At 51.2% G+C, this 25,795-nt stretch overlaps 1 protein-coding gene across 1 annotated transcript in view; it reads right to left on the reverse strand.

Moving 5' to 3' along the window:
- Positions 1 to 25,795, reverse strand: part of Cfap77 (cilia and flagella associated protein 77) — a 123,587-nt gene that overhangs the window by 36,277 nt on the left and 61,515 nt on the right. The window contains exons 2-3 of the mRNA XM_075984455.1: positions 21,804 to 21,903; positions 20,584 to 20,809 (exon numbers count right to left, since the gene is read on the reverse strand). Coding sequence (XP_075840570.1) covers positions 20,584 to 20,809; positions 21,804 to 21,903 — 326 coding nt within the window. The remainder of the gene's footprint in view (positions 1 to 20,583; positions 20,810 to 21,803; positions 21,904 to 25,795) is intronic.

Consider the following 25,795-nt stretch of genomic DNA (forward strand, 5'->3'; position numbering starts at 1 on the left):
CCCTCCCAGAGCTTCCCGCAGCCCCATGTCGGCCCAGAGTATTCGGAGGTTCACCACCTCCATGGTCTCCTTGCAAAGGAAGGCCAGGGAAGGCTGCCATTTTCAGCAGAAAACAAGCAGGGTTACTGGCTATAATGACTGAGTACTTCAGATCTGGATTTGTGGTTTCTTTCTTTATAGTAAGGTACCAGCTCCTTAAAAAAAAAATAAGGACATTTAACAGAATGAAGATTGTTTAAGAGGTGGGACCTGAAAATTGGACTAAGCTCTTGAATTTCTATTACTAAAGAAAATTGAAAATAATTGAATCCCAGCATTCAGGAGGCAGAGGCAGGTGAATCTCTGAGTTCGAGGCCAGCCTGGTCTACATAGTGAGTTCCAGGACAGGCTCCAAAGCTACACAGAGAAACCCTGTCTCGAAAAACAAAAACAAAATGTAAATAAACTTTTAAAAAGTGTACAATGGACAGTGGCCATGTACAAAGGAGGACTCTGATCTCAAGTATAGTTCCTGCTCAGGAGGCAGGCCTGTTGCTGCACCACCTTAGCCAGGAAGCAAACCACTGCCTACGGTGACCGGACAGGAAGCCATCCCACTCTGTCAAAGTGGCAGAAAATAAAACTGCATATTCCCATAACCCCAGCACTCAGGAGGTGGAGGCAGAAGAATCAAGTTCAAGGTCACCTTCAGCTGTGTGGTTTTAAAGCCAGCATGGTTACATGAAACCTATCTCAACTCCCTACCCTCCGAGGGTTAATTTTTAAAATTTATTTTAAAATAATCAAGTTGTGTGCAATGAACTCCCTGGGCTAGACACTGAGACCCTGGCTCTAAAGATACGTGATAATAGGATTGGAAAGATGGCTCAGCCATTTAGAGCACTGGGTGTAGAGGACCCAGGTTCTGTTCCCAGCACCTGCATGGCCACTCACAACTATTTGTAAACCTCAGCTCCAGGTTGGATGTCCTCTTCTGCCTCTCAAGGGCACCAGGCAGTGACTTGGTACATGCAGGTGAAATACCCATACACATATGTAAAAATTTAAATATATAGTCATAATCAATTAGAACAATCAGTAGAAGTGGGGTGATTCTCATTAGTGGTGGCTAAAAAAACGGCGACAAAGCTAACAGAAAATGCCTGGCAGGTGGTTGCTTCAGCTTCAGTTCAGAGCGGCCAGCCCTTCTTGCTACTGTTTTACCACTGTGGTAAACAGAGTCATGGCCTCAAAGTGTCCATCTGGGCTAGGGAACCAGAGCTGTGAGAACCTGAGCTCGGGTTGTTTACCCCCTCCCATCTTCTTCCTTAACCCCCTTTGCCTCTCTTTGTAGCAACTTGTGAAGGAAGCCCCAGGATGCTCTGGGAAATGCCCTGGGAACAGCATCTGGGCCTGAGTTAAAGTCAGAGCCAAGAACACTATAGACAGTAATTTAGGGGTTCTCTCACTCCTGAGACTCATACCCTAGTGGGCTCAGGACTGTTGTCTGAGGTTTTCTGACTCACCCAGTCCTTGTTCTACCCGGTTCCTGCAATCGTTAAGTCCCAAAGAAATCACACAGAGGTCTATATTAATGATAAACTGATTGGTCCATTAGCTCAGGCTTCTTATTAACTTTTATAACTTATATTAACCCATTATTCTTATATATGCTAGCTACATGGCTAGGTACCTTTTTCAGTGGGGTAATCACATCTTCCTTCTTCTGTGGTTGGGACAGGACTGGGAAGGAATGGGCTTTCCTCTTCTTCTGTTCTCATTGTCCCGCCTCTACTTCCTGCCTGGTTTTCCTGCCTATACTTCCTGCCTGGCTACTGGCCAATCAGTGTTTATTTAAACATAATTGGCAGAATACAGGATTGTCCCACACCACAGGACGATATGGCAGTTGCCTCTGAGCTGCAAACAGACACTCATTGGGACGTTCTGATCATTTTGCAAAGCAGCCAGAGTGTCGGAAGCTGCTCAAATCTGAGGTGATATAGACAAGGAGAATCAAACCCCCATGTCTACCCAGAAGGTCCAGGGGCTGCAAACCTCCGCCCCTGGATTTGTTGGATCTGGTCTGTGTGGTAGCCCCCAAAGTCTGAAATCATTGTCACTGCTTAGAGATACAGATGTTGACACTCAGCTTGTGAAGTGCTTGCTTGCTGTGTGATCATGGGGTCCTGAATCCAATCCCCACAATCTCTGGAAATAGCCAATGTGCTGCTGTGCATTGGTGATCCTAGCATTGCGGGGTGGGGGAAAGGGAGACCAGCAGGTCCCTGGGGCTCCCTGGTCAGACAGCCTAGTCTGCTTGACCAGCACTAGGTCAGTGAAGAGACCCTGGTCTCAGAAAAACCAAGGTAGACCTCTGAGAAAGGACACCCACAGTTGACCTCTGACCTCCACATGCCTGTACACACATGCACACCTCCCCACATGCAAACAGGACAGCCGACGCTTCAAAACCACTTTTTAGATTGCTGTGAAACTGTGCAAGTTCTGCCCACACAGGCCCGCATTCCCAGTTGGTGTAATTGGCTGGCACTGAGTCCCAGCTGCCACCAGTCCCAGTTCTCAGTCTCTGCTGCCGCCCTGGCACTGGTGAGCTGCGATCCTTGACGGGCCGCTTCAATGACAGGGTGGCCACAGAGACCACCGGATAGTTAGCCTGGACCCTAAGTATCCACCCACTTCCCCAGCCTACTGCACCCCGTCATGAGGGCACCAGAGGACCTGGGAAGCTGGCTAAACTGCGTTCTGTTGAAGAAGTGGCCCAAGGCTTTGATTCGCATAGGCAGACCGTGGCTCTTTGTTCCTGCCTCCTGTACCCCTGTGGCGACTTTTATTACTTAATTATTACACGCCCCACGCCTCTGAGCGGCCTAATTTATGACTGTGCTTTCTAACGACACCGTGTGCGTAATCTGGAAATATCTACCCCAAGAGGCTGCTCCCAGCGAACAGCCCCACCGTATCCATCACTTCCTACCAGCTCTTCAGCCCTCCCCCAGTCTGGCTGACCGACTCAGCGTCCTGCTCTGGCCAGCCCTGGGTAGAGGCGGTGGGGGCTGAGCCAAGGGGAACCTGTGAGGCCGTGAGTTATGGCAGGCAGCCCTGGCCTAGGTCCTCCATGGCCACCCACAAGCTGGCTAGTTTCCGTTCTGGCTCATTAACGTGGATAAACAGGTGCAGAGGCTGGCCTGGTGTGGAGAAAACTCAGGCCATAAATTGGATGTTATCGCTTCTGCGTGGTCCCCGGTTTCCGAGCTAAGCCTGGACTCGCAGCCGTGGTCCACTAGGCTCAGCTCCCTCTTCAGCTGCTGGCATCTACTCTACCCTGCACTTCTCTAGACTTCCAGCCCTCCTGGCTGGAGTTCTTCCTCTTGCCAGGACACGCGGGTACATGAGCACCCCCATATCGTCTCTCCTTTGCATGTAGGCCTCAATCGTGGTTCCCAGCTACTCTGCCCTAAACAGCCCTGGCTAGGTGTCCTTCCACCTGAGCATAAGCCGGCTTATCCCTCTTCTGGCCCCGGTGGACTTCAACCAGAGTGTCAGCCAGCCCCAGACGGCAGCAACAATTCTGTGCCTGCCGTGAGCTGACAAGACTCCACCCTGGATAGATATGTGGGGGGTAGCTCTATTGGTAATAATGACCCGAGTTAAATCCCAGCTCTAAGGAGGTGGAGACAGGTTTGAGGCTGATGGCCGCCAGCCTAGCTGAATCAGCAAGTTCCAGGTCACTTGAGAGACCCTGTCTCAGAAGATGTGGTGGACAACTGAGGTTAACACACACACACACATGCACACATGTACCTGCACGGACACACACACACACACACACACACACACACACACAATGTGGGGGCAGGAAGAATGGAAGGCAGATGGGAAAAGAAATCTTGGGCAAATTTTCGACAGATACACTTTCCTTAGTTTGCTCAGTACAAACAGGCAACGTGTGTGTCACAGTCAGTTACCAGATTAAACTGGTGGAATTGGCCTTGAGGAAGGATGCTGGCCTTCTCACGGGTGAACTGGTGCCAGACACTGAGCATCTTAGACAGAACAACTACCAAGCAAGCCCAAGTTCCTCCACTTAAGTCCCACACATCAAAAGAGAAAGCGCTAGGTGGCGCACGCCTTTAATCCCAGCACTCAGGAGGCAGAGGCGGGTGATCTCTGTGAGTTTGAGGCAAGCCTGGTCTACAAGAGCTAGCTCCAGGACAGGCTCCAAAGCTACGGAGAAACCCTGTCTTGAAAAAAAAAGAGAGAGAGAGAAACAGACAGAGAGACAGACAGAGAGAGAGAGAGAGAGAGAGAGAGAGAGAGAGAGAGAGAGAGAGAGAGAGCGCTCAAGTGGAGCTCAGTTTAAACATAAAACAGACGCTGTAGAGTGCACAGGAGAAAACTTTTGTGATTTAGAGCTAGGTAAGGACTATTGATTCATTTAGGATTTTCAGATGGAGTCTCATGTACGCAGACTTTCCTCACACACATCCTATAGCTAGGGATGACTTTGATTTCTGGTCCTCTGGCCTCCATCTCTTAGGTAGTGGGCATGCCTGTAAAGGAATGAGGCACCATGGGTTTGTGCAAAGCTGGGGAATCAAACTAGAACGTTCTGCCTGCTAGGCAAGCTCCACCCATGGAGCCCTGTGCTCTGCACCCCCACCCCTGGTTCGTGACCTTTCTAGGAGGCCTTGTTAGGAACCAGTTACCCCATTTCCTTCCACAGGCATCATTGTTGCTATGTTACAGTACACTTGTTTCTTTGCTTGTTTTGTGTGGGGGAGTTTTGTTTTTTTTTTGTTTTGTAAGTTCAGCTTTTTATTGTAGCGCTTTCTAACTGCAACATGAATGATTTTGCCACAGGCTGAGGCCCCTGTGGTAACAATTACAGCTGCCCTTCCTGCGCACCTCTCTTTTGAGGAGCCAGAGGGGTTCACACAGAAAAGCTTAATTATTTATCCTCACTAAATGTGCACAGGAAAGGGTGGTACTGGGGCAGCTGACGTCCAGAGAGGTCAAACAGCTTGCCCAGGGTTACACAGCACAGACAAGCAGCGAAGCTTGAACTCCCAGCTCTCCAGCTACAGACGCCACAGCCCAGCAAATGCCAATCAGCATTCACCAAGGGCAGTAGTTAAGGGTGAACCAGCCTGGCCAACCAGCTACTCCTGGAGGCCAGGTGCGAGTCGGGCTCCTTTCACAGGACACCCCAGACTTTCACAGCGTTGTTTCTATGTCTCCTGGTCCCCCACCCACCCCACCCAGGAGCTGAGGTTTTAGGGGAGATTCCCAAGTGTCCCCAGCTGACACCTGTGGCTTCCTGCTGTCCTCAGTATGCATGGCTGCATTTCTAAGGCGCCTCTGGCCACCTATCAGCTGACCCCTGTCTTCCTAATCCCCAATGGCTCCCTGAATGTCCTCTGCTTCCTCCTCCCAGGAGTCTTCTTGCCCTTGTCTGGCACCCCTAGCCCCCAGGCTGTCACCACGGCCTGTCCTCTGCACAGGGTGGGTCGACACCACTCCCAATGGTGGGGACAGTGTCTGCCTTTTCCACCCTGTTCTAAGCAGCTTTCCCAGGTCATTCTCTGCAAATCTCCAGGCTGGGAGCTGGAGTTGTGCTCTGTCCAAGAGTACCCAGTTTGCAGCCCAAGATAGCTATGAGTTGGGCCCAACACAAAATCCTAAGCTTACTTAAAACGTGAGGGACTCGTGTAGCCCAGGCTGGCCTCAGACTCACTGCGTAGCCAAGGAGGGCCTTGAACTTCTGATCCTTCTGCCTCTACTTCCCAAGTGCTGGGATTGCAGGCATGCACCAGACATGGCTGGGGACTGACCCCAGAGCCTTCTGCAATCCAGGTCAGCCTTCTTTCACGCTCAGCCTCTCAATCAGTGTGTGAGGCATGTGTGCATGTGTGCATGTGTGTTTGTTTGTAACTGTTCTCCAGATGTGCAGGCTGCAGACAGCCATGTGTAGGTTCAGATAACTCTTCATCCAATGACATTCTCAGATAAACACTGAGTATCTCTGGAGGCCCAGGAAGGGGTTGCGGGAGAAGCGACCCTGTTCTCAGGGAAGCCTGCAGACAATCCCTGAACAGGGATGGCCGTGACAGTCTTAGAGAAGGTGCAAGGACTCAGGACAAGTATTGATGTCTCCCCTGTGAAATCCTCATGACAGCAGACCAGGGTCTCTCTACCCCTGGAGGCTGGCCATGCCCTCCTGAGCATTAGTCAGCGGGAGTGGGGGGAGGGGATCCCCGACACCTGTGGCTCTCAGCCATTCATATTAGATCTTGAAAAACATGCCCCAAAGCCATCTGGGTGGGCTGTTCGATTCTGCGCGTTGGGGGTCCCAAGCTCAGGGGCTGAGGCTTCAGGGGTGGCAGTGGGAGGAGGGCAAGACAGCCCTGGGGATGGCAGGGTCTGCCCAGTTGTCCAGATATTTGAAGCTCTTCTGAGTTCAGAGAGAGAGAAGAGGCAGGGGAAGGAGGGAGTGGTGTACACAGGTCTGGGAGGGTCAGGAAGAGCTGAGTCAGGTCCACGTGAGAGTTTGGGGAGCCTGGTGGAATCTGGGTACCCCCCAGCAAGGGGAAGTGACTGCCTGCAAGGAGATGCTGGGGCTTTGGGGGAATGAAAGTGCGCTCTATTGTCTCTGGATATCGAGGCTTAGAGATCTACTAATCCACACTGGGGCGCCTGCCCTGGGCCCCGATGCTTCCCCTGCTTCTAAGGTCAGCTAGAGACTGGCCCACGAGTGCTCACACAGCGTCCGGTGAGGTGGCTGAGCCACTGCTAAGAGTTCTGACAAATCCTTGGCTCTAACCTGGAAGCAACCTTCAGAGAAGTCCCTTCAGGCCCCGATGCTCTACTCTTAGCCACACCATGTCACAATTAAGTCTAATGGTGCAAAAAGTGGGGACTAAATGAAGCGAAAATCAGCTCTGGCTGTAGGTGCGCCTTGAGAAAGTTGAGCTTCGCCCCATCAAATCCGTCTTCAAAGCTGTGCGATTGCTACCCCAGACCAAGGCTTGATCTCCAATGAAGGCTCGGGGTGAGCACACAAGGGAGATGGAGGGGATCATTTGCAAACGTTAGGTTGACATGGATGCAGTGTGGTGCAGGGTGGGCACAAATGAGGACTGACAGCTCTGATTTGCCCGCCGCCTCCGTGCCAGAGCTCTGTGGATCAGAGGGGCCCTCTCATAGAAACTCATCTTCATCCGCGATGCTCATTAAAACTTTGCCAAGCCCAGAACTTGGCGGGAGCCGGGAAAGTGAAGACGCCTTCTGAGGGACTTTAGGTACACATTTGTTGAAAGGTGTTTAAGAAGGAGATTCGGGTCTGACAAACTGGATTCGGTGCAGCGCTCCGTTCACAGCGGGCTAAAATAATTGGTCATCAGTGACTACTAATTCCGTTTAGTAGCCAGAGGCGATTTTTTTCTTCCTAGAAAATCAATGACAGCACGGAGGTCTGTTCAATGTGATTCCACTCCAGATGGGCCCTTCTTTCACGCTTGACGCCTCTTCCAGTGGAGACAGCTATTTTGTTAAAATAAAATTAAAATCCATCCCTGCTACGCCAGCGGCTTGCTGTTCCCGGGGAGCCGGGAGCTATTGGCATGGGCATTCACACAGCCTCAAGGGGATGAAGAAGTGGACAATGAGCCAAGTGTGGTGGCTCATGCTTGGAAATCTAGCTATCGGGAAGATGAGGCAAGGGGATTGACGCAAATTTGAGGCTAGCCTGGTCTACATATGGAGCCTGAGACTAGTCAACAAAGCGAGATCCTGTTTCAGAAGAGATTGAAAAAGAAAGAGAAAACCAGACAGTGTCCTCCATCTGGCCCTGTCCAGTCCATGGCCCTTGACTGTGAGCCACGCACTTTGGAGAGAGGGAGGTCTGGTGGGTCGTGCTTCTCTTCTGGTTTGGAGCACAACCCAACCCTCATGGCAGTACATGCTTTTGCCAGCATTCAAGAGACAGAAGCAGGCAGATCTCTGAGGTCGGGGCCAGCCTCGTCGACATAGTGAGTTTCAGTACTACACAGTAAGACCTTGTCTTAACAACAACCACAAAAACACATAGCCTAAGACAATGCCATCTAAAGAGACAGCTTGTCCTCTCTCACTCCTGGGACTTACCCCATGCCCAGGTGTGGCTTCCAGGGATCGCCCCATAATTCTAGACGACACCAAGTGGCTAGCCAGAATGCCTTCCCTCTGCAGATCGGAGGCTACAGTGGGCTCATGGTGTGGCTTCCCAGGACCTGTAAGGACTCTGTTCCCTGAGGACTTAGCTGGTGTTTAAAACTGGCGAGTCCACCCACCCCTGTACCAGTCCTCATTTTCTCCCACTGCACCCTGCCTCAAGGTCTGGGGAGCCGGCTCCGTCAATGACGTCACAAGAACCTGGGTTTAATCCCAGAAACCACATGGAAAGGAGGGCATGGTGGCACATGCTTGTCAGCCCATCGCTGAGGAGGTGGAACTAAGACTAGTTCTGGAGCTCACTGGCCAGCACACACACACACACACACACACACACTCACACACACACACTCACACACACACTCACACACACTCACACACACACACTCACACACACACACTCACACACACTCACACACACACTCACACACACACTCACACACACTCACACACACACACTCACACACACACTCACACACCATATACATACCTTCTCTCACACACACATAGAAACATTCACACACTACACATACATATACACACTCTCACACACATACCACACACAGACATTCTACACACACATACACACACACCACACAATAGTCTCACACACAAACTCTCTCACACACATACACACACAACACATACATATATATTTACTCACATACAGAACACACACATATAAACACATACACATATATACACACATGAGCGCACACATGCATTTCCATCAAGATCACTGTAGCATTAAGATTTAACACAGACCTCCATCCTGTACATTCATAGCCCAGTTTCCCCTGGCCATAATATCTTGCAACCCTGTAGCAAAAGGCCACACTCAGAATGGTGGCATTGCCATGGCCCACTAACATGACTTGGGTTTTCCTGTGCCGTCTTACCTGCTGACATTTCCAAATGTCAGTACATGTCTGAGGTGCACAGACAAAAGCTTTGGCAGGAGAGCATAGTTCAAGGCCTGGGCTATACAGTAAGTCCATTGCCTCCAATTAAAAAAAAAATTCTGGTGCTGTTGTTAGAGGAGACATTAGCTTAAGTTTGGCACATCTCCACGGCTCCCTATTCCTGTACCCAGGGCCAGCTTCCCCCATTCATCTGCAACGTCATGGCTCTGTGACCTACGTCTCTGCCTTTTATACAACATAAATACTTCATGTCACTATCTTCCCTAAAGCTGAAAGAACTATTTAGAGATTAATTCACATCTGTGTTTCTGATATGTGCAGAGGCTGCATTCATCAGAGTTCAGAACTGGAACCCAGTGAGACCAAGCAATGGACACAGGACACGGGAGCAGAGAATTCGGTGCTCTTTGGAGGTTCCGAGCCCTGAGAGAGGTTTCCATCGTTTGGAATGGTTTAAATGTGTTTAAACTTGATCCCCAGGGGTTGGAGAGATGGCTCAGTGGTTAAGAGCACTGACTGCCCTTTCAGAAGACCTAGGTTCAATTCCCAGCACCCACACATGGCAGCTCACAGCTGCCTGAACCTCCAGTTCCATGATCTGACACCTTCACATAGGCATACATTCAGAAAAAATACCAATTCACATAAAATTAAAAAAAGAGAAAACTATATCCCCCCAAATCCACAGGTTTATGACATTGAAGGTGGGTTATTAGGGTCAGATGAGATCATGAGGTGACTCCCAGGTGGCACCAGTGGCTTTAAAGGATGTCAGAGCCAAGCTGGCCTGCTGCCTGTGTCATGAGGGAAGCCCCCGGCCCCGTGATATGGAAGGAGGGCTCTTGCCACGTGCTGGCACCATGCGCTGCTCAAGCCCCAGACAGTTCACATCGCCCCACCTCAGGCACCACTGAGCGGGCACTGGAGTGGGGAGGAGGATGAAGAGCCCTTAAAGGTAGCTAAGCAGGATGAAGTAGGGTCTGTGTGTCCATCTGGTCCAAGAGGTAAGTTACAAAGGCCCCCAACCCACTTTCAGGGACCCACCAAATGGTTTTTTATTTCATTTACAATCAGCCTGGAATCTATCTCCCCTCACCCCAGCAGAACCAGAAATATCACACTTATGTGAATGGGAGAAATGGCTCCGGAAGGCAGGGGTGTCCCAGGGCCCACAGAAGCCTTCCTATAGGACCGAGGAAGAGGATGGTGACCCCTCACTTCTCTAACGCATGCCAGCCCACTTCATCAGGCTGGGTCAGGAGTCACCTCGCTTCTGCTGCCCAAACTGGAGACACTCAGGAGAGAAGATGAAGCCCGCAGAGAGAAGGTGGGACTGGAGGATGGCCGAGTCCATCAGGTGCCTGTCTGGTGAGAGCTGGGACCTGAAGTTGAGCTCCAGAGCCCCAGGAGAAGAGCAAACTGCGAAACTCGCTCTTAATCCCAGCACCGGGGAAACAGAGACAGATCTATGGGGCTCCATGGCCAGTCAATTTGACCTACTTGGCCAGCGAGAGGCTCTGCCTTGAGAAAACAAGGTGCCTGAGGAGTGACACCCTGGCCTCCATGTCACACTGTCACACAAACGCGTGCATGCGCGCGCACGCGCGCGCGCGCGCACACACACACACAGAGGCAGAGGTGCCTGTGTGTCAGGTAGGACCTTCCAACTCTCTAGCCTGGGCAAAGCCAAGGAATCTACAGTTTCCTGGGGTACGCTCCACCCCTAGACCTAGGATTTTGTGAAGTTGCCACTCTGAGTCATTCCCTACAGAGGACTCTAACCCTGCTGGCCTCTGTCTCCTGTGGGAACTGAGGAGGGCTGGTCAGCCCCCACACCCATGCTCCTGCCGTATGCCTTGGCTTTCTGTTGTACAAGAGAAAGGGCGGTGACCAAGCCCTGGTAGGACTTTGTTGTTTGTGGGTTTAAGCTAACGATGGAGCAGGAGGCACCATCCCAGCATCCTCCTGGCTTCTAGACTGACCAGGGCGTCCTTTGCGACTTGTTAGCATTGTCATCAGGGTGATGCAGTGGCAGCTCTCGCACACATGTCCAACCCCTGTGTGACAGAGGCCTTGTGCTCAAGTGGGAAGGGAGGTGGTCTAGAAGCACATTCTCCAGAGGCCTGGGAAATTCACCATGGGTGCTCCTGGTGGCACCTGGGGGCAAGAGGAGAAGCAGCTGATCACCCCTCCAGGAACGGTGGCAACATAGAGCAGTGTGCTGGGAAATGGAAACCAGTTCTCATCCAAAGCACACAACTCACAGCAGTCTGGCTTTTCTGTCCCCTGTGTTCCAAGGGGAGCCAAGCCCGCCAGGCCCCAGCAGCCTCTGGATAGTGTGGAGAGTGTAGCATGCTGCAGAGGGAGGCTAGACCAGCAGCTGAGATGGTTGGTCCCTAGCCCACTTTGTGCTGCCCTCCAGCTCTCGGGGAAGCCTAACTGGGAAAAGCTGAAGCAGAGCTGGCAGCGCGGGATACAGTGGGGAAGCCCCGGGAGAAAGCAGCCAGCCTTGTTAGCGCTGACCTTGGCACCCAGCAGCTCCTGATGGATGGGGTTCGGCCTGGACAGGCCCCATGGGAGCCGCAGACGATCCATTACAGGCCCCCTGTTCCCCATACCGCAAGCAGCAGGCTGGGGATAAATCTCTGTCTGGGCAGCCAGAGAGCCAAAGGGGAACACAGCGCAGGATGAAAAATGTCTCTGTCTTGGCTCTAGCTACAAAGCCCATGAGGACGGCAAGGAGGGAGTACCCCAAAGAGGCAGGAACCCCAAGTGTAACCTTATCTCAGGCCACTGCTCGGTCTGTACCATTCAGTCTTAGTCTCTATAGAGACTGCAGCTCTAAGAACAAGAGACTCCTGGCCCTGGCTGGGCAGCTGAACGTATCCAGATGCTAGCCAGAACCACCTCTGGAATCCCCTGTGGCTTTTCGTGAGAGAATAGACCTCCGTGCCTCAGTTTACAGCACTAGAGAATCAGTGGCTTTATTCCAGAGAAAGCTGAGTCCTCGGAAATGAGCTCAGGGTCGTGTGGAAAATTGTCACCAATTGTTCCCAGCACATTTGGTTGATGGGGTCGCACAACTGCACCAGGCCACCCCCGTCACTACAACCACAGCTCAGATGAGGACAACGTTCTCCCCCTGTGTGTACAGTCACCATGGAGGGAGGCTTGGTTTAACCCTGGCACCACCACACACTGGCTCTGTGGCCTTGGTCAGCTTTCGCACTGCCAGAATAGGGAGGTTAGTTCCCGTTCACTGACTTGTTAACAAGATGGTGTGTAGGGGCTGCTCACCGCTGTGCCCAAAGGCCACCTAGGGAAGACAGCAGGAATACCAGCCAGAGGTGTGGCCCCAGACTCAGCAGTCCTTGCAGGGGTCTCTGAAGCCCCTCCATTGTCTTTGTCATGGCCTCAGGGAGTTGAGGCCAGATGTATTGTCTCCTTTGGATCTCTTCCCAATCAACAGCAGAACTCCATTCTTGGCACTCCCTGTCCCTCACACCGTTCTGGCAGCTGCCTCTGGTTACTGTACCGTTGGGAGACCTTCTAAATGTATAGTGCCTTTGTCATCATCTTCTTCCTCCTCCTGCTCTCTCCCCACTCTCTTTTTTTTGGGGGGGGGGCAAAGTGTGGGGTATACTCTGGGTGGCCTTGAACTCCTTATGTAACTGAAGATGATCTTGAATTTCTCATCTTCCTGCCTCCACTTCCCAAGTGCTAGGGTTACAGCCGTGTATCACCACCATGCCTGTTTTTGTCCAGTGTTGGGGTGATCAAACCTAGGACTTTGCCGTGTCAGGTAAGCAAACTACCAATTGAGCCACTGTCCCCCAGGTCTGCCTGGTGTTTTTTAACATGATGCTCCAGGTATGAACTGAACGGCAATGGGTCACCTTGTGTTTTTTGTTTTTGTTTTTATTTCTTGCTCTAATAATGCAGCCAAGGGACACCAAGCCGCTTGCCCATCAGCAGGGTCTGTGAAGTGACGCGGGAGTGCCTGGCCGTCTGTCCCTTCTCGGAGTCTCAGGTGGACTCTCCACTTTCAGTCACTGACTCGAAGCCTGAAACAGACCTGGATCACGTTTTTCCTCCAACAGAAACTTAGCCAGGACCTGCGTTGCGTGAGCCAGCCAAAGACTAAGGCCCTGATGTCACTTTTCTTTCTTTGCTGTGATGGGGATAGAACCCCAAGTGTCTGTTCACCCAGTGGCAGTGGGTGATAAAACCAACGTTGTCTCAGTCTTCTGGGGCCTGAGCAACCGGAAGGGAAAATCTGCCTGCAGCCGAGGCGGAGTTACTGTGGTGTGAGGCAAGCTGGATCCTGGGAAGGACCCACAGTGGCATGCGCCTTCCAGCTCCCAGCTGGGTCTTCCCAGATCTCCTGGCTCCCCCTTGTGGTCAGCCAGGCCCCTCAGCAGCCACAGAGTCCTGCTTATGACAGCTAAGCATCTCCTCCCTTCCCAGGACTTTGGGTGTCTGGCTTGGATTTGGGTATCGGCTCCAGCAGAAGCAAAATAAGGCAGTGTGATTGATGGGCCCACCGTAAATTTGATAAATAAATCAGCTTGGCAGAGAGATTCACAAGGCCTGTCAGGCGGGTGGCATTTATTTAACTGCCTATGAAACTTCTTCCATTCTTCAGTCTGGTGATGCCTGAGGACAGGGGAAGAGCACCTGCAGAAAGTCGGAGTCGGAGGCTGCAGTCCCTGCTTCTCATTTCCCCACCAGCCCAAAGCTTTCGGCTCCCTGATCTGTCTGTCCAGGTCAGACTAGTGGGGTGAGCCAAGACCTCTGGGGAAGGAGTGAATTGCTACGGGCTCGATATTCAGATCTCAGTGTGGTCTTGCGACCCTGCATCCACTCAGGCAACGTTTACCGAAGGCCTCTTCAGCTAAGAGCCTCTAGTCGGAACTGGGGAGCGTGAGACAGGCAGAGGCTTCCTGAAATGTGCCCATGCAGAGTCAGGGTCTGTCGGAAGTGGGAGTCACAGAAGGAGAGGAGGAAGGGGAAGGAGGTGACCCGTGTGGTGTGGTCCCCTAGCCCAGGACTGAGTTGGAAGCCTAACTGGATGCCAAATAAACCTCTCCCCTCCCAAGCTGGTTAGCAGGTAATGTGCCACACTCCAGGGGTTGAAGGGGGGACCTCACTGAGCTCTGTTATGTTTAGATAGAGTTCTAAGGACTTTCAAGAAATCCAACCTGTTGTCCTGACCCCAGGGACAATTCCAGTATCATCCTCAGCCATGTCACCTCTGCCTGGTGTCTGTTAATGCTTCTGTCCCTGTCACCGCAGTCAGGCTACACCAATTCCCAGCCCCACTGCAGAGCAGCCCCAGGCAAGCTAGTCTGCTATTCTGACCTTCTGTCTCCTCTCTGAAAACACAGGAATATAAAGGTTCTGAAGGGACACACACACACACACACACACACACACACACACACACACATTGGAGCTATACTGTCACTGAGTGAGGATGGAGATAAGGGTTTGGAACATTGACAGTGACAGACAGGTGTGTGTATAGTTTATCCGGCCTGTGATCAGGGTACCCTTTGCTCGCTGAGGGGTGGATCCCCACTGGTGAGTATGGCAGAGCAGTAAGGGAGTCTCAGCTGCTGGACCCCACCAGCTCCGGCTCAGGTTGTTGTCAGGCTCCATATCTCTGACTCACTATTACTGAGAACACAGGACCAATTAGCAGCAGGGACAATTAAGATATGCGAGGGCATGGTCCCCCCTCCCCGCAAGCACTTATTAAAATGCATCAATAATTAAGCATGCCTTTAATAGCTACATTTCTGGCCTGCAGACATGTCCCTGTACAGGCCTCGGGATGCAGCATGCTCTGAGATCTGTGTTATGGCCTTCTGTACAGTGGTGAGGCCCGACAATCCCATCTGACTGGGATTCTGGCAAGGGACAGTGAAGCGGAGCTAGAGAATTCCCAGTGTCTCCCGGCTGTCTGACCGCAGAGATGAAGCCTTCCCAGCTGGGGCCAGACCCTACACAAACCCTACACCCCTCGTTCCTCTTTGAGATAAGGCCTGACCCTCCCTCTCAAGGCCATGGGGTGTGCAGGCTGACCCTGCTACAGAGGAGAATGGCAAAAGCCCCTTGATGTCTAAATGGTCAGGACAGCACTGTTGCTTCAAAGGACTAGAAAGGACCACAGTGAGCTAAGAGATCAAGAATAGATGTGGTGGGACAGCTGTGGTGTCTGTACCAGGGAGTGGGGGAGGCAGGAGGATCAGAAGTTCAGAGCCAGCCTTGGCTTCTTTGCAAGTTCTAGGCCAGCCTGGGCTTCTTAGCAAGTTCTAGGCCAGCCTGGGACACATGTGATAATAATAAAGCAATTATCAGTCTTCACCAGCAGGTCCAAGCTGTGATGCCAGAACAAGACACATAAGACAGACCTGAGAGACGCCAGGGCAGCAAGGACAGGATACTTTGGGCATGGGTTCTGCCCAAAGCACAGTGAGACCCCACTGCCCAGACTTCTGATTTGTCTAGAAGTGCGGGAAGTCCAGTCCTCATGTGCAGTTCTGCCTTCTTTCTTTATAATGAAGCAACTCATTCAATCTTCTAAAACTGTGTGTGTGACGCATGTGTGTGCACTGTGTGTGTGATGTGTGTGTGATATGCGTATGATGCCTGTGTGCTGTGTGTGTGATGTGAGTGTGCAATGTGTGTGATGCATAAGTGTGCTGTGTGTGTGGTGTATTGATGTGAGGGATGTGTGTGAGTGGTGTGTGTGATGTCTGTGTGATGTGTGTGGTGTGTGATATGCGTGATGTGAGTGTGCAATGTGTGTGTGAGATGTACGAGTGTGCTGTGCATGCTGTGTGTGTGATGTGTGTGGTGTGCGTGATGTGTGTGTATGGTGTGTGTGATGTGTATATGATGTCTGTGTGCTGTGTGTGATGTGAGTGTGCAGTTTGTGTGTGAGATGTATGAGTGTGCTGTGCATGCTGTGTGTAATGTATGTGTGATGTGTGTATGATGTCTGTGTGCTGTATGTATGTGTGTGCTGTGTGTGATGTGAGTGTACAATGTGTGTTGTATGTATGAGTGTGCTGCGCGTGCTGTGCGTGTGATATGTGTGCTGTGTGTGCCATGACACGAATGTGGCGTTCAGGAGACACCCTGAGGTGTTGGTCGTTGCCTTCCACCTTGTTTGAGATGGATTCTCTCATTTGCCACAACTTACACGGGGCTAGCACGCCTTGGAGCGTGTCAGTATCCGCCCATCCGTGTGGGAGTGCCGCAGGTATAATGCTTGTCTGTCTTACATGGTTCTAGGTCCGAATGCAGCTCTTCACTCTTGCCTGGCAATTCCTGCGCCATCTCTTCAGCCCTCTTTCCTTATTACATGAGATAAGGGAACCCCTCTGCCCCGTCCCCTGCCCCAGGGGTCATAAGGCCCTGGCTTCCAGATGCCTGCTCAGAACTCTGCTTTGGGGAGCGGGGACTCCAAAACTGGTGATTGCAAGGCACTTCTCCTACTTAGGAATAGAAAGAAACTGAGGGGTGTCTGGCAAAGAGGGGTACACCTGTGGGAAACATGAAGGGTGGGGCTGGCATTCAGCCTTTGCATTCTCCAGGATTTCTTGCGGTTGCCAAGGCTTGGCACCCTGTTTCCCGCTTGGCTTGTGTGGATCCGGTCTGTCTGAGACTCCATCTCCACCTCAGAGGAAGGTGGGTGCTGCTCATTTATTCATTATTTATTTATTGGACCAAATCACTCCAGCAATTCTTGCGCCGTCGAGTGTAATCCAATTTGGTTTTCAACATTGCTTTTAAAGTAAAGAAATAAATACAGCAGAGGCTTGTTAAAGGTGATCACCAGGGAGTGGGCCTTGAACCCATAACTTTAAAGTAATAGCCCCATTACGAGGTGGGGCGATGGGTTTTTAACAGTTCCAGGCATTTAAGTCAGAAGGGTGAGGGGCTCAGCACACAGCGTACACGACTCCAAGCCTTTCCCAAGGCCATTTAACCTCCATTTACAAAGAAATAAAGCGAAATTGATGCTGATCAGGCCGGCTGGGGGATATTTCTGATCCATAAAAGCTCTGTGTCTGCAGTCTGTGGAGTGGCCCTGTCACATGGGAAAGGCCTCCCTGATGAAGATGGAGCTTTATGGCCGGGTGCTCACGGCTAACAGCAACCTAATACCACATTTTCATTTCTCTGCAATTAATGTTAATGTCGACGGCGAAATTGTCATTAAATACCATTTTAAAATCCATTCAATTTGCATATGCAAAGCTCATTTGCCATCGCCGGAGATGCAGCCGGCACTTCATCACGTCCTTGCCCTGGAATTGCGGCCACTCCGTTTTATAGCAATTTAAGACTTTTATATTGGGGGCTGATGATAATGCATGGTGTTCTTGAGCCCAGCTGACTTGAAGGATGGAAAGCCGAAGCCCCCGGGGACCAGAGGTTCTGGGTGTCTGTGCCTTATCTACGTTAGAAAGAGGGGGTACCCTAGGGAGGAGCCTGCCACCCGACTATAGGCCTGGCTCCATCAGCAGCAATGCTGTGCGACCTTGGGGTGCTCTCCTCACCTCTCTGAACTCTCTACTTCTTCTGTTTTCAATAAAAGCTCCCAGTCAAATGATTGCTAATGTATGTTCTAATTTTAAATGTTTCAAAATAGACGTCTACTTAAGAATCTGGGCCAAGCTCTTACTTGCATGAATTTGGGGAGGGGTCAGTTAACCCCTCCTGGCCTCATGTGGGTAGATAGGACCCCTAGTAGTCTCCAATGGATGTCTAATGAAGGCTTATAGAAAACTGGGGAGAGAAAATGAGGTTAGTTTATGACTCCCTATTACACAGGAGAAAGAAACAATTCCCAAGTGAAAAAGACTGTCAAAACCCAGGACACAGCCACCACATACTAGAAGCCCATATATAAAACAAGAGAAAGTAGGAAGAAGTTCAGAGAGGTAAAGAGAGCTCCCAGGGTCACACAGCAGGTGGTTCACTGGGCTGAGCTGAACCACACTGTCAGGCTCCCTGTCCGGTGCTCCCTCCTTTGGGAACAGAGACAGAACTGGTACCCGAGGCTGACTCTAGATTTAAGACTGCTCCCCTGATACCAGACTGTCTTGAGGACTCCAGGATGGGCTAGCATGCTGACTCTATAGTCCGCAGGGACCAGGTGAGGAGGGCACCTTTGTGAGGCTGGGTTGCTGCGCTCCAGAACCCAGGGGACCCGTCCAGCTTTCCCACGGGTCTCAGCACTACCCCAGCCCAGGTCTTCAGGGCAGTGTGCACAGGAATGCACTTCTAGGGGAAGGCGGGTGCCCCGGTGAAAAGGGGCTACTGGACCGGACTCTGAAGAACGCAAACACTTTTCCTGGCACGATGGCATGAACTGGAGTTCCCAGAAAAGCTGCACCAGAACCCAACATTCCGTAAGGCTGACTGACTGACCTTAGAGACTACAGAGCTGCAATGTTGCAGGCCTGGAGCCGGGCTATCTTGGGTGATCTGCAGCCCCTTTTAGCCCTTCATTGCCCACCAGTGTCGGGGCTAACATCCTTTTGTAAGGCACACACAGAACCCCTCTTCCAACAACCCAAAGACTAAGAAAGTCATCGGATGGCGTCTGAGGTCTAGCAGAGGAGCTGGTGGGCTTTGGGGGGTGGTTTCAGTTTGGGAAGATGAACAATTGGTGGGGCGGTGGACGACAGGGACAGGAATGTGCCCATGATAGGTTTGGTATGGCGTGATTTTACCACCATAAACACGTGAGAGAAAAACGGGATTCTTGCCAACCGTCAGCAACTAACAAACACGACAGGACTGGAGTGCATAGTCGGCTGCTAGGGGCAGAGGAATCGGGTTCCCTCCCTGGAGTCAGGGTGAGATGGGCTGACGTAGGAAATAAAATATGGAGGCCAACGTGAGCCCATAGAACGAGAGAGGGGCCAGCCCTAGAATCGGTGAGCGGCCAGCAGGGCTGGGGCCATGGGAAATGTGGGTTCTCTTGGTCTCAAGTGAATGACCTTTGCTGTAGAGACAAGGGCACAGACAACGGCAGTGACCCACGTGGTCTGTGTGATCACAGGACCGGAGAACTCACTTCTCAGGGTAACCCATGCATCTGGGTACAGGCTAGATTTTCTACATTGGTCTGATGGTTTGTGACAGGAGATTTTTTTATCTCACAAGCCAAACACTGATAATACAGTTTACCACAGAAAAGTCGAACCACAAAGACTTATTTTGATTTTATGTGTGTGTTTGCCTGCATGCATATATGTACACCATGTGTATGCAGTGCATGTATGTATGCCATGTGTATGCAGTGCATGTATGTATGCCATGTGTGTGCAGTGCATGCATGTATGCCATGTGTGTGAAGTGCGTGTATGTACGCCGTGTGTGCAGTGCATGTATGTACGCCATGTGTGTGCAGTGCATGTATGTACGCCATGTTGTGCAGTGCATGTATGTATGCCATGTGTATGCAGTGCATGTATGTATGCCATGTGTGTGCAGTGCATGCATGTACGCCATGTGTGTGAAGTGCATGTATGTACGCCATGTGTGTGAAGTGCATGTATGTACGCCATGTGTGTGCAGTGCATGTATGTACGCCATGTGTGTGCAGTGCATGTATGTACGCCATGTGTGTGCAGTGCATGTATGTACACCATGTGTGTGCAGTACATGTATGTACACCATGTGTGTGCAGTGCCCACAGAGACCAGAAAGGATGTCCAGTCCCCTGGAACTGGAGTTACATATGGTTGTAAGCCCCATGTAGTTACTGGGAACTGAACCCAGGTCTTCTGCAAAAGCAATGAGTGCCCTTAACCACTACTAAGCCATCTTTCCAGCCCCTAATCTCCTCGCTCTTGGGTTACATTTTGAACTGCCACATTTTAACTACCGACACAGCTCACGTGCCCAGAGGACTCGCTGTATCAACTCCTATAATAAAGTCTTCAATGAAGCTAAAGCCTTGAAACCTCTTAGCAAGGATACAGCAGGCCCTGCTATGATCCCATTGTATAGGTATGTAAACTGAGGCAAGGTTCCTGGCTGGTTACTGTCCAGACTCAAGTCCTCATGCTTCTGTGGCAGGCACTTAACAGTCTGAGCCCTCTTTCCAGACTGTTGGTAGATTTATTTTTAAAGACAGGGTCTTATGTAGCCCAGGCAGGCCTCAAACTTGTTGTCAACGTAGACAAAAAAGACTGTGAATTTCTATCCTGCTGCTACAAAGTATTGTGATTGCAGGCACGTTCTCCCACCTGACCAACAACCTTGAATGAGAAAATCTCCAGCCAGGGTGCGACTGTTCCTGCTTCCCACTACAGCTTGCCTTCTACCACTCCAGTGTTCTGCTTCTGGCCCCCTGTCCCCTGGTGGTCTGGTCACCCTCCTAAGCCACAGGGAAGGTTGGAGCTGGGCTCCCTGACCTTACCGTGAACGGATTCCAAAGGTCACGTTGGGAGGGACAGAGGGTGGCTCTTTCTGTTGCCGCTCCTCCTGGTCGCTGATACGGATGTCATTGAGTTCCCGATAGAGCATGTTTTCCCGGGCAGTCACCAGGCCAGCTTTGACAGCCCCACGGTTCATGGCAATATAGTTCCGGGTCAGCTCTTGGGGGCAGGTGGGTTGCTGCTTAAACACGTTCCAGTGCCCGATGGCTGCAGGCAAGGAGACAGCAGAAGGGTGGGTGTCAAAAGGAGGAGAGGGTATGGGGCTCTCATCGCCTCCATCACCGGGGACAGTGCTGCCTGGTCCTGGCCAGCAAGCCACCTGAAGGGACAGGTCTCCCAGAGATGCCAGAGTGGGCGTGTAATGGTTAGCTTTGTCAACTTAGTTTCAAGGAGTGTTTGTCTACATGAGTTGGTTAGCCTGTAGGGGGTTGTCTTATCTAAGCTGACTGGCGTGGGAAGACTCAGTCCACTGTGGGCAGCACCATTCCCTAGACAGAGGGTCCTGGACTATGTAAGGGTGGCGAAGTCAAGCTGAGCATAGGCAAGCCTGTGAGCAGATGTACATTTATTCTCTCTGCTCTTGACTGAGGATGGAAGATGTCCACCTGCTTTATGCTTCTGTCACTGACTCCCCTGCAGTGATAGGATCCCCTGCAGCAACCTGGGACTGTGAGCCAAATAAGCCCCTCTCCCCTAAACTGTTTGTTGTCGGAATTTGTTTTTTGTTTGTTTTTTTCCCAAGACAGGGTTTCTCTGTGTAGTTTTGACTGTCCTGGAACTCGCTCTGTAGACCAGGTTGGCCTCGAACTCACAGAGATCTGCCTGCCTCTGCCTCCCAAGTGCTGGGATTAAAGGCGTGCGCCACCATCCAGCTTTGTTGTCAGAGTGTTTGATCACAGCAAACCCAACCTGCTGGCTCTGACTTCCACTGGGGCCTCTAGGGTTGGCCCGAAGACTGCTCAGTGCTTTCTTCATGGTGAAGAATGAGTACAGTCACTCCGTGGGTGTCTATGATGGTCTCCTACTGCTCACTCCTGGCTCCTCATAACTCTCCTCTTTGGCTGTGATCTTACCACGGGAGGACATCCGCTCTTTCCCTCTGTCCTGGCCAATTGGCTTTATCTGACTTGGCTTGTGGGAAGGAGGTGTGAGTCCCTCGTCCACCCCTTGAATCCCTGTGCTCCCAAGAACACCCACTCACCTTCAGGGACCCCTCCATCTAGCCCCCGGATGTAGAGTCCGTAATTGAAGTTGATACCAGGCAAGCTGCAGCTTCTCTCCCGGGGCTTGCCAAGCTCTGCCTGTTGGGGGAAGAGGGCTGAGGTAAGGGGCAGAGTCTTAGACTTAGCAGGAGTAAGTACTGTCTCCCCGCCAGCAGCCTCTGAGGGGCAAGCAAGCTGCACGTGAGGTCCTGAAGCACCAACACGCCATGGACAAGCAGAGCAGCCAGCTGCGGCTGAGAGTCCAGACCCGCTACCCTGGAGCTGGAAAAAGAGTTCAAGAAAACTAAAGGAGGTGTCTGGACAGAGGGTCAGTTTCTGTACCTAACACTGCGTACCTGCCGGGGACAGCTCCAGTCATGCGCAGGTGGACATCCCCAACTGCCTACAGGTGGCTGGATGGGGCCACCTCCTCTTTGAGTTCTCACCTGGCGGGTGGGGGCCGACTGGTGACATCCCTTCTAATGACATTCTTTCTGGGTCTACACAAAGCTCTTCCTTGACTCCCGGATGTTATCAGCCACAGGGACCCCACACACACAGTTTATAGACAAATCACCTACAACTCCAAAGGAATGGGGAATCTGTCCAGGACAGGCAGATTTAGTCTTTATGAGGAATGAGGACCCTCACATACAAGTGAGCAATGAACTCACGACAGGGAAAGCTAGACAGTTTCTTCTATGATCTTGCAAGATTTGGAGCCACCCTAGACAGTGGTGAGCATCCCTTGAGCAAAGAGAACAGTCATAGAACCCCAAGGGCTGCTCCTCTTCCTCCTCCTCAGTGGCTGAGTTTGGGGTGGGGTGGGGCACTACAGATCTGCTACTTACCTTCCTCTATTTCTTTCTCTCTCTTTTTAAACATTTATTTATGGGAGTGATCATGGCAGACAGAAGTGTCTTAGTTAGGGATGCCATTTCTTTTTTTTTTAATTGATATTTATTGAGCTCTACGTTTTTTTCTGCTCTCCTCCCTGCCTCTCCCCTCCCCCCTTCAGCCCTCTCCCAAGATCCCCATGCTCCCAATTTACTCAGGAGATCTTGTCTTTTTCTACTTCCCATGTAGATTAGATCTATGTAAGTCTCTGTTAGTGTCTTCATTGTTGTCTAGGTTCTCTGGGATTGTGATTTATAGGCTGGTTTTCTTTGCTTTATGTTTAAAAACCACTCATGAGTGAGTACACGTGATAATTGTCTTTCTGGGTGTGGGTTACCTCACTCAAAATGATGGTTTCTAGCTCCATCCATTTGCCTGCAAAATTCAAGATGTCGTTATTTTTTTCTGCTGTGTAGTACTCCATTGTGTAAATGTACCACATTTTCCTTAAGGGATGCTATTTCTATTATGAAACACTGTGACCAAAAGCAAGTTCACATCATAGGCCACCACTGAAGGGAGTCAGGACACGAACTCAGATAGGGCAGGAACCCGGAAGCAGGAGCTCACGCAGAGGCCGTGGATGAGTGTTGCTTACTGGCTTGGTCCCCACAACTTGCTCAGCCTGATTTCTCACAGAACCAGCAGCCCAGGGGTGACTCCGCCCACAACGAGCTGGGCCTTTCCCCACCAATCACTATCCAAGAAAATACACCCTCCGGCTTGTCTACAGCCTCGTCTTACGGAGGTGTTTTCTCAGCTGAGGTTCCCTCCTCTCAAATGTGTCAAGTGACATAAAACTAGGCAGCACAGAAGACAGCCTGTGGGACTCACTTCTCTCCTGTCACGTGAGTTCTGAGAATGGAACTCGGATCGTCAGGACAGGCAGCAAGCACTTGCATCTGCGGAATGCTCTTGACCCATATTTGTCTTCTCAACCAAGACCATGCCTGGATTAGCTCAGATTTCAACACCCTGATTATTTTAAAGCTTTTCAGGCATGTGAACTTTGTCACGTCTGTAGATTTTTAAGTAAACTTGGCTGCTAATAATATTTGACTTGCTGGGTGGTGGTGGCGCACACCTTTAATCCTAGCACTCAGGAGGCAGAGGCAGGCGGATCTCTGTGAGTTCGGGGCCAGCCTGGCCTACAGAGAAAGTTCCAGGACAGCAAGGACTGTCACACAGAGAAACCCTATCTTGAAATACAATACTAATTTTGACTCTAATCTTCTGATGCGTGGGGATAGATGGACTATGGGCGCCTGCAGGGACTCAGTGTTTCTGTCTTTCTCTAGGTGAGCAGTCCTGTCTTGACAATGGACCATTCTCTGTTGTTTCCTACACCTAGGACTGTCTTCTTCTTAATCGCCACGCTTGTCTAGAACAGAAGTCCTCTGAGACTGGAGGCCCTGCCCTGCGGGGCACACACAGCATCTCCCATGCCTTCCTCTTCACACATGGACATGCTCCTGCCATTCTTCCTGTGCCTGCTCTCACTCATTGCCCACAACCGTCTAGAGCAGCGGTTCTCAACCTGTGGGTCTCTACCCCTTTGGGGAGTCAAACAGCCCTTTCTCAGGGGTTGGCCTCAAGCTCACCAAGCCAAGGACGCTCCTGATTTCTGGTCCTCCTGCCTTTACCTCCCACTCCGCAGCAACACACACTGGGTGGTGTAAATATCATCACTTCTTTCCAGCTGCCCCGGGGAAGCCCAGATTGAGACAGCAGCCCAGCAGGGTTGGGGAGGGCCTGCCTCCCTGGTTAACACATGGCTGTCCCTCACATAAAGCCCCATGGGTTGGAGAATACAGACCTGAAACTCTCCTCTGCTCCCTAGAAGGGCACAAATCCCACTGTGAGGGGCCCTGCTCTCAAGACCTCAAGGCTGTCTGCCAGCACCCCCTGGAGGTTAGGACTGTCACAAGTGAGTCTGGGATGACAAGCAGCCTCCCCGGGGATCTCTGTTCTTCCCCTAAACCGCTGGCCATTCCTCTCCCTCTTCCTTCACAGGTCAAATCTCAGCCCCCAATCTCCCTCAAGGGCTGGGGGCTCTGGGTTCTAGGCAGGTACTCTGCTGTATGGTTTGGTTTGAAATTCCATCCACATAGCTCACTCTGGGCTACAGATGAAGCTCTGGCCCCTTGTTTGTTTATGAAAACTGGTGTCGCCAATGACTGCTGGGAAGTTAATTAAAACATGGCGGCTCAGCAAGGCCCTGCCTCCCTCAGGGCAGGTGCAGGTGGGCCAGCTTCCAGCTGGAAGAGGAACGAAGGACAGACTCAGGAGCTGAGTGCCATCTTCAGCAAAGGGCAGGTGCCTCAGTCTCCGTGCGCTGCAGACCTGTTGCCTAGGGTTCAGGAAAGAGAGGGGAGACACCGGCCACCAGAAATCACCTTTGGGGCTGAGCTTGCTAGTATTTATTCCACAGATCTTTAGCTTGTTCCTTTTTGGCACCAAACCCTGTGCTGTGAGTTCTGAGGTGAAAGCAGTCACACAGCCTTGCTCTTAAGAAGCGAACTGACGTAGAGAAAGGACAAATCCAATGACAGACAAAAACATCAGCTGTGCGACAAGGAAAGCTCAGACACATCATCTCAAAACCTCCAAGGCTACAAAATGAGACAAGTCATTTGTGACGCATGGTCTGACAAAACTTGTATCCGTCCTATATAAAGAGCAGCCACAAATCAATACAAAGGAAAACATGTCTATAGAAAAATGAGCAAAAGACTTGAATAGACACCTCATTAAGAAGATGTCTGAGTAGCCAAAGCCCACACATCAAGGTATTCAACCTCAGCAATGCACAAAATACAAGTTCAATGGCATTGTCAAGGTCTGAAGCAATCAGAACACTCCTGATCTGTGGGATGGTGAACTGGCACAACCATGGGAAAGGTGGTATTAGCTATTAGAGCCAAGCATCTGTCTAGCCTATAATCCCACCGTTATGTCGTGGATGCCCACAGTGGCTCATCCTCACTGTCAACCTGACTGGATTTATGGTTCCCTAGGAAGCATGCTTCTAGCCATGAGTGGCACCATCCTCTAGGCTGCAGTCCCAAACTGAATGAAAAGGAGGAAGCTGGTT

This window comes from Microtus pennsylvanicus, chromosome 9 (genome assembly GCF_037038515.1).
Source record: "Microtus pennsylvanicus isolate mMicPen1 chromosome 9, mMicPen1.hap1, whole genome shotgun sequence".
NCBI classification, from domain to species: Eukaryota; Metazoa; Chordata; class Mammalia; order Rodentia; family Cricetidae; genus Microtus; species Microtus pennsylvanicus.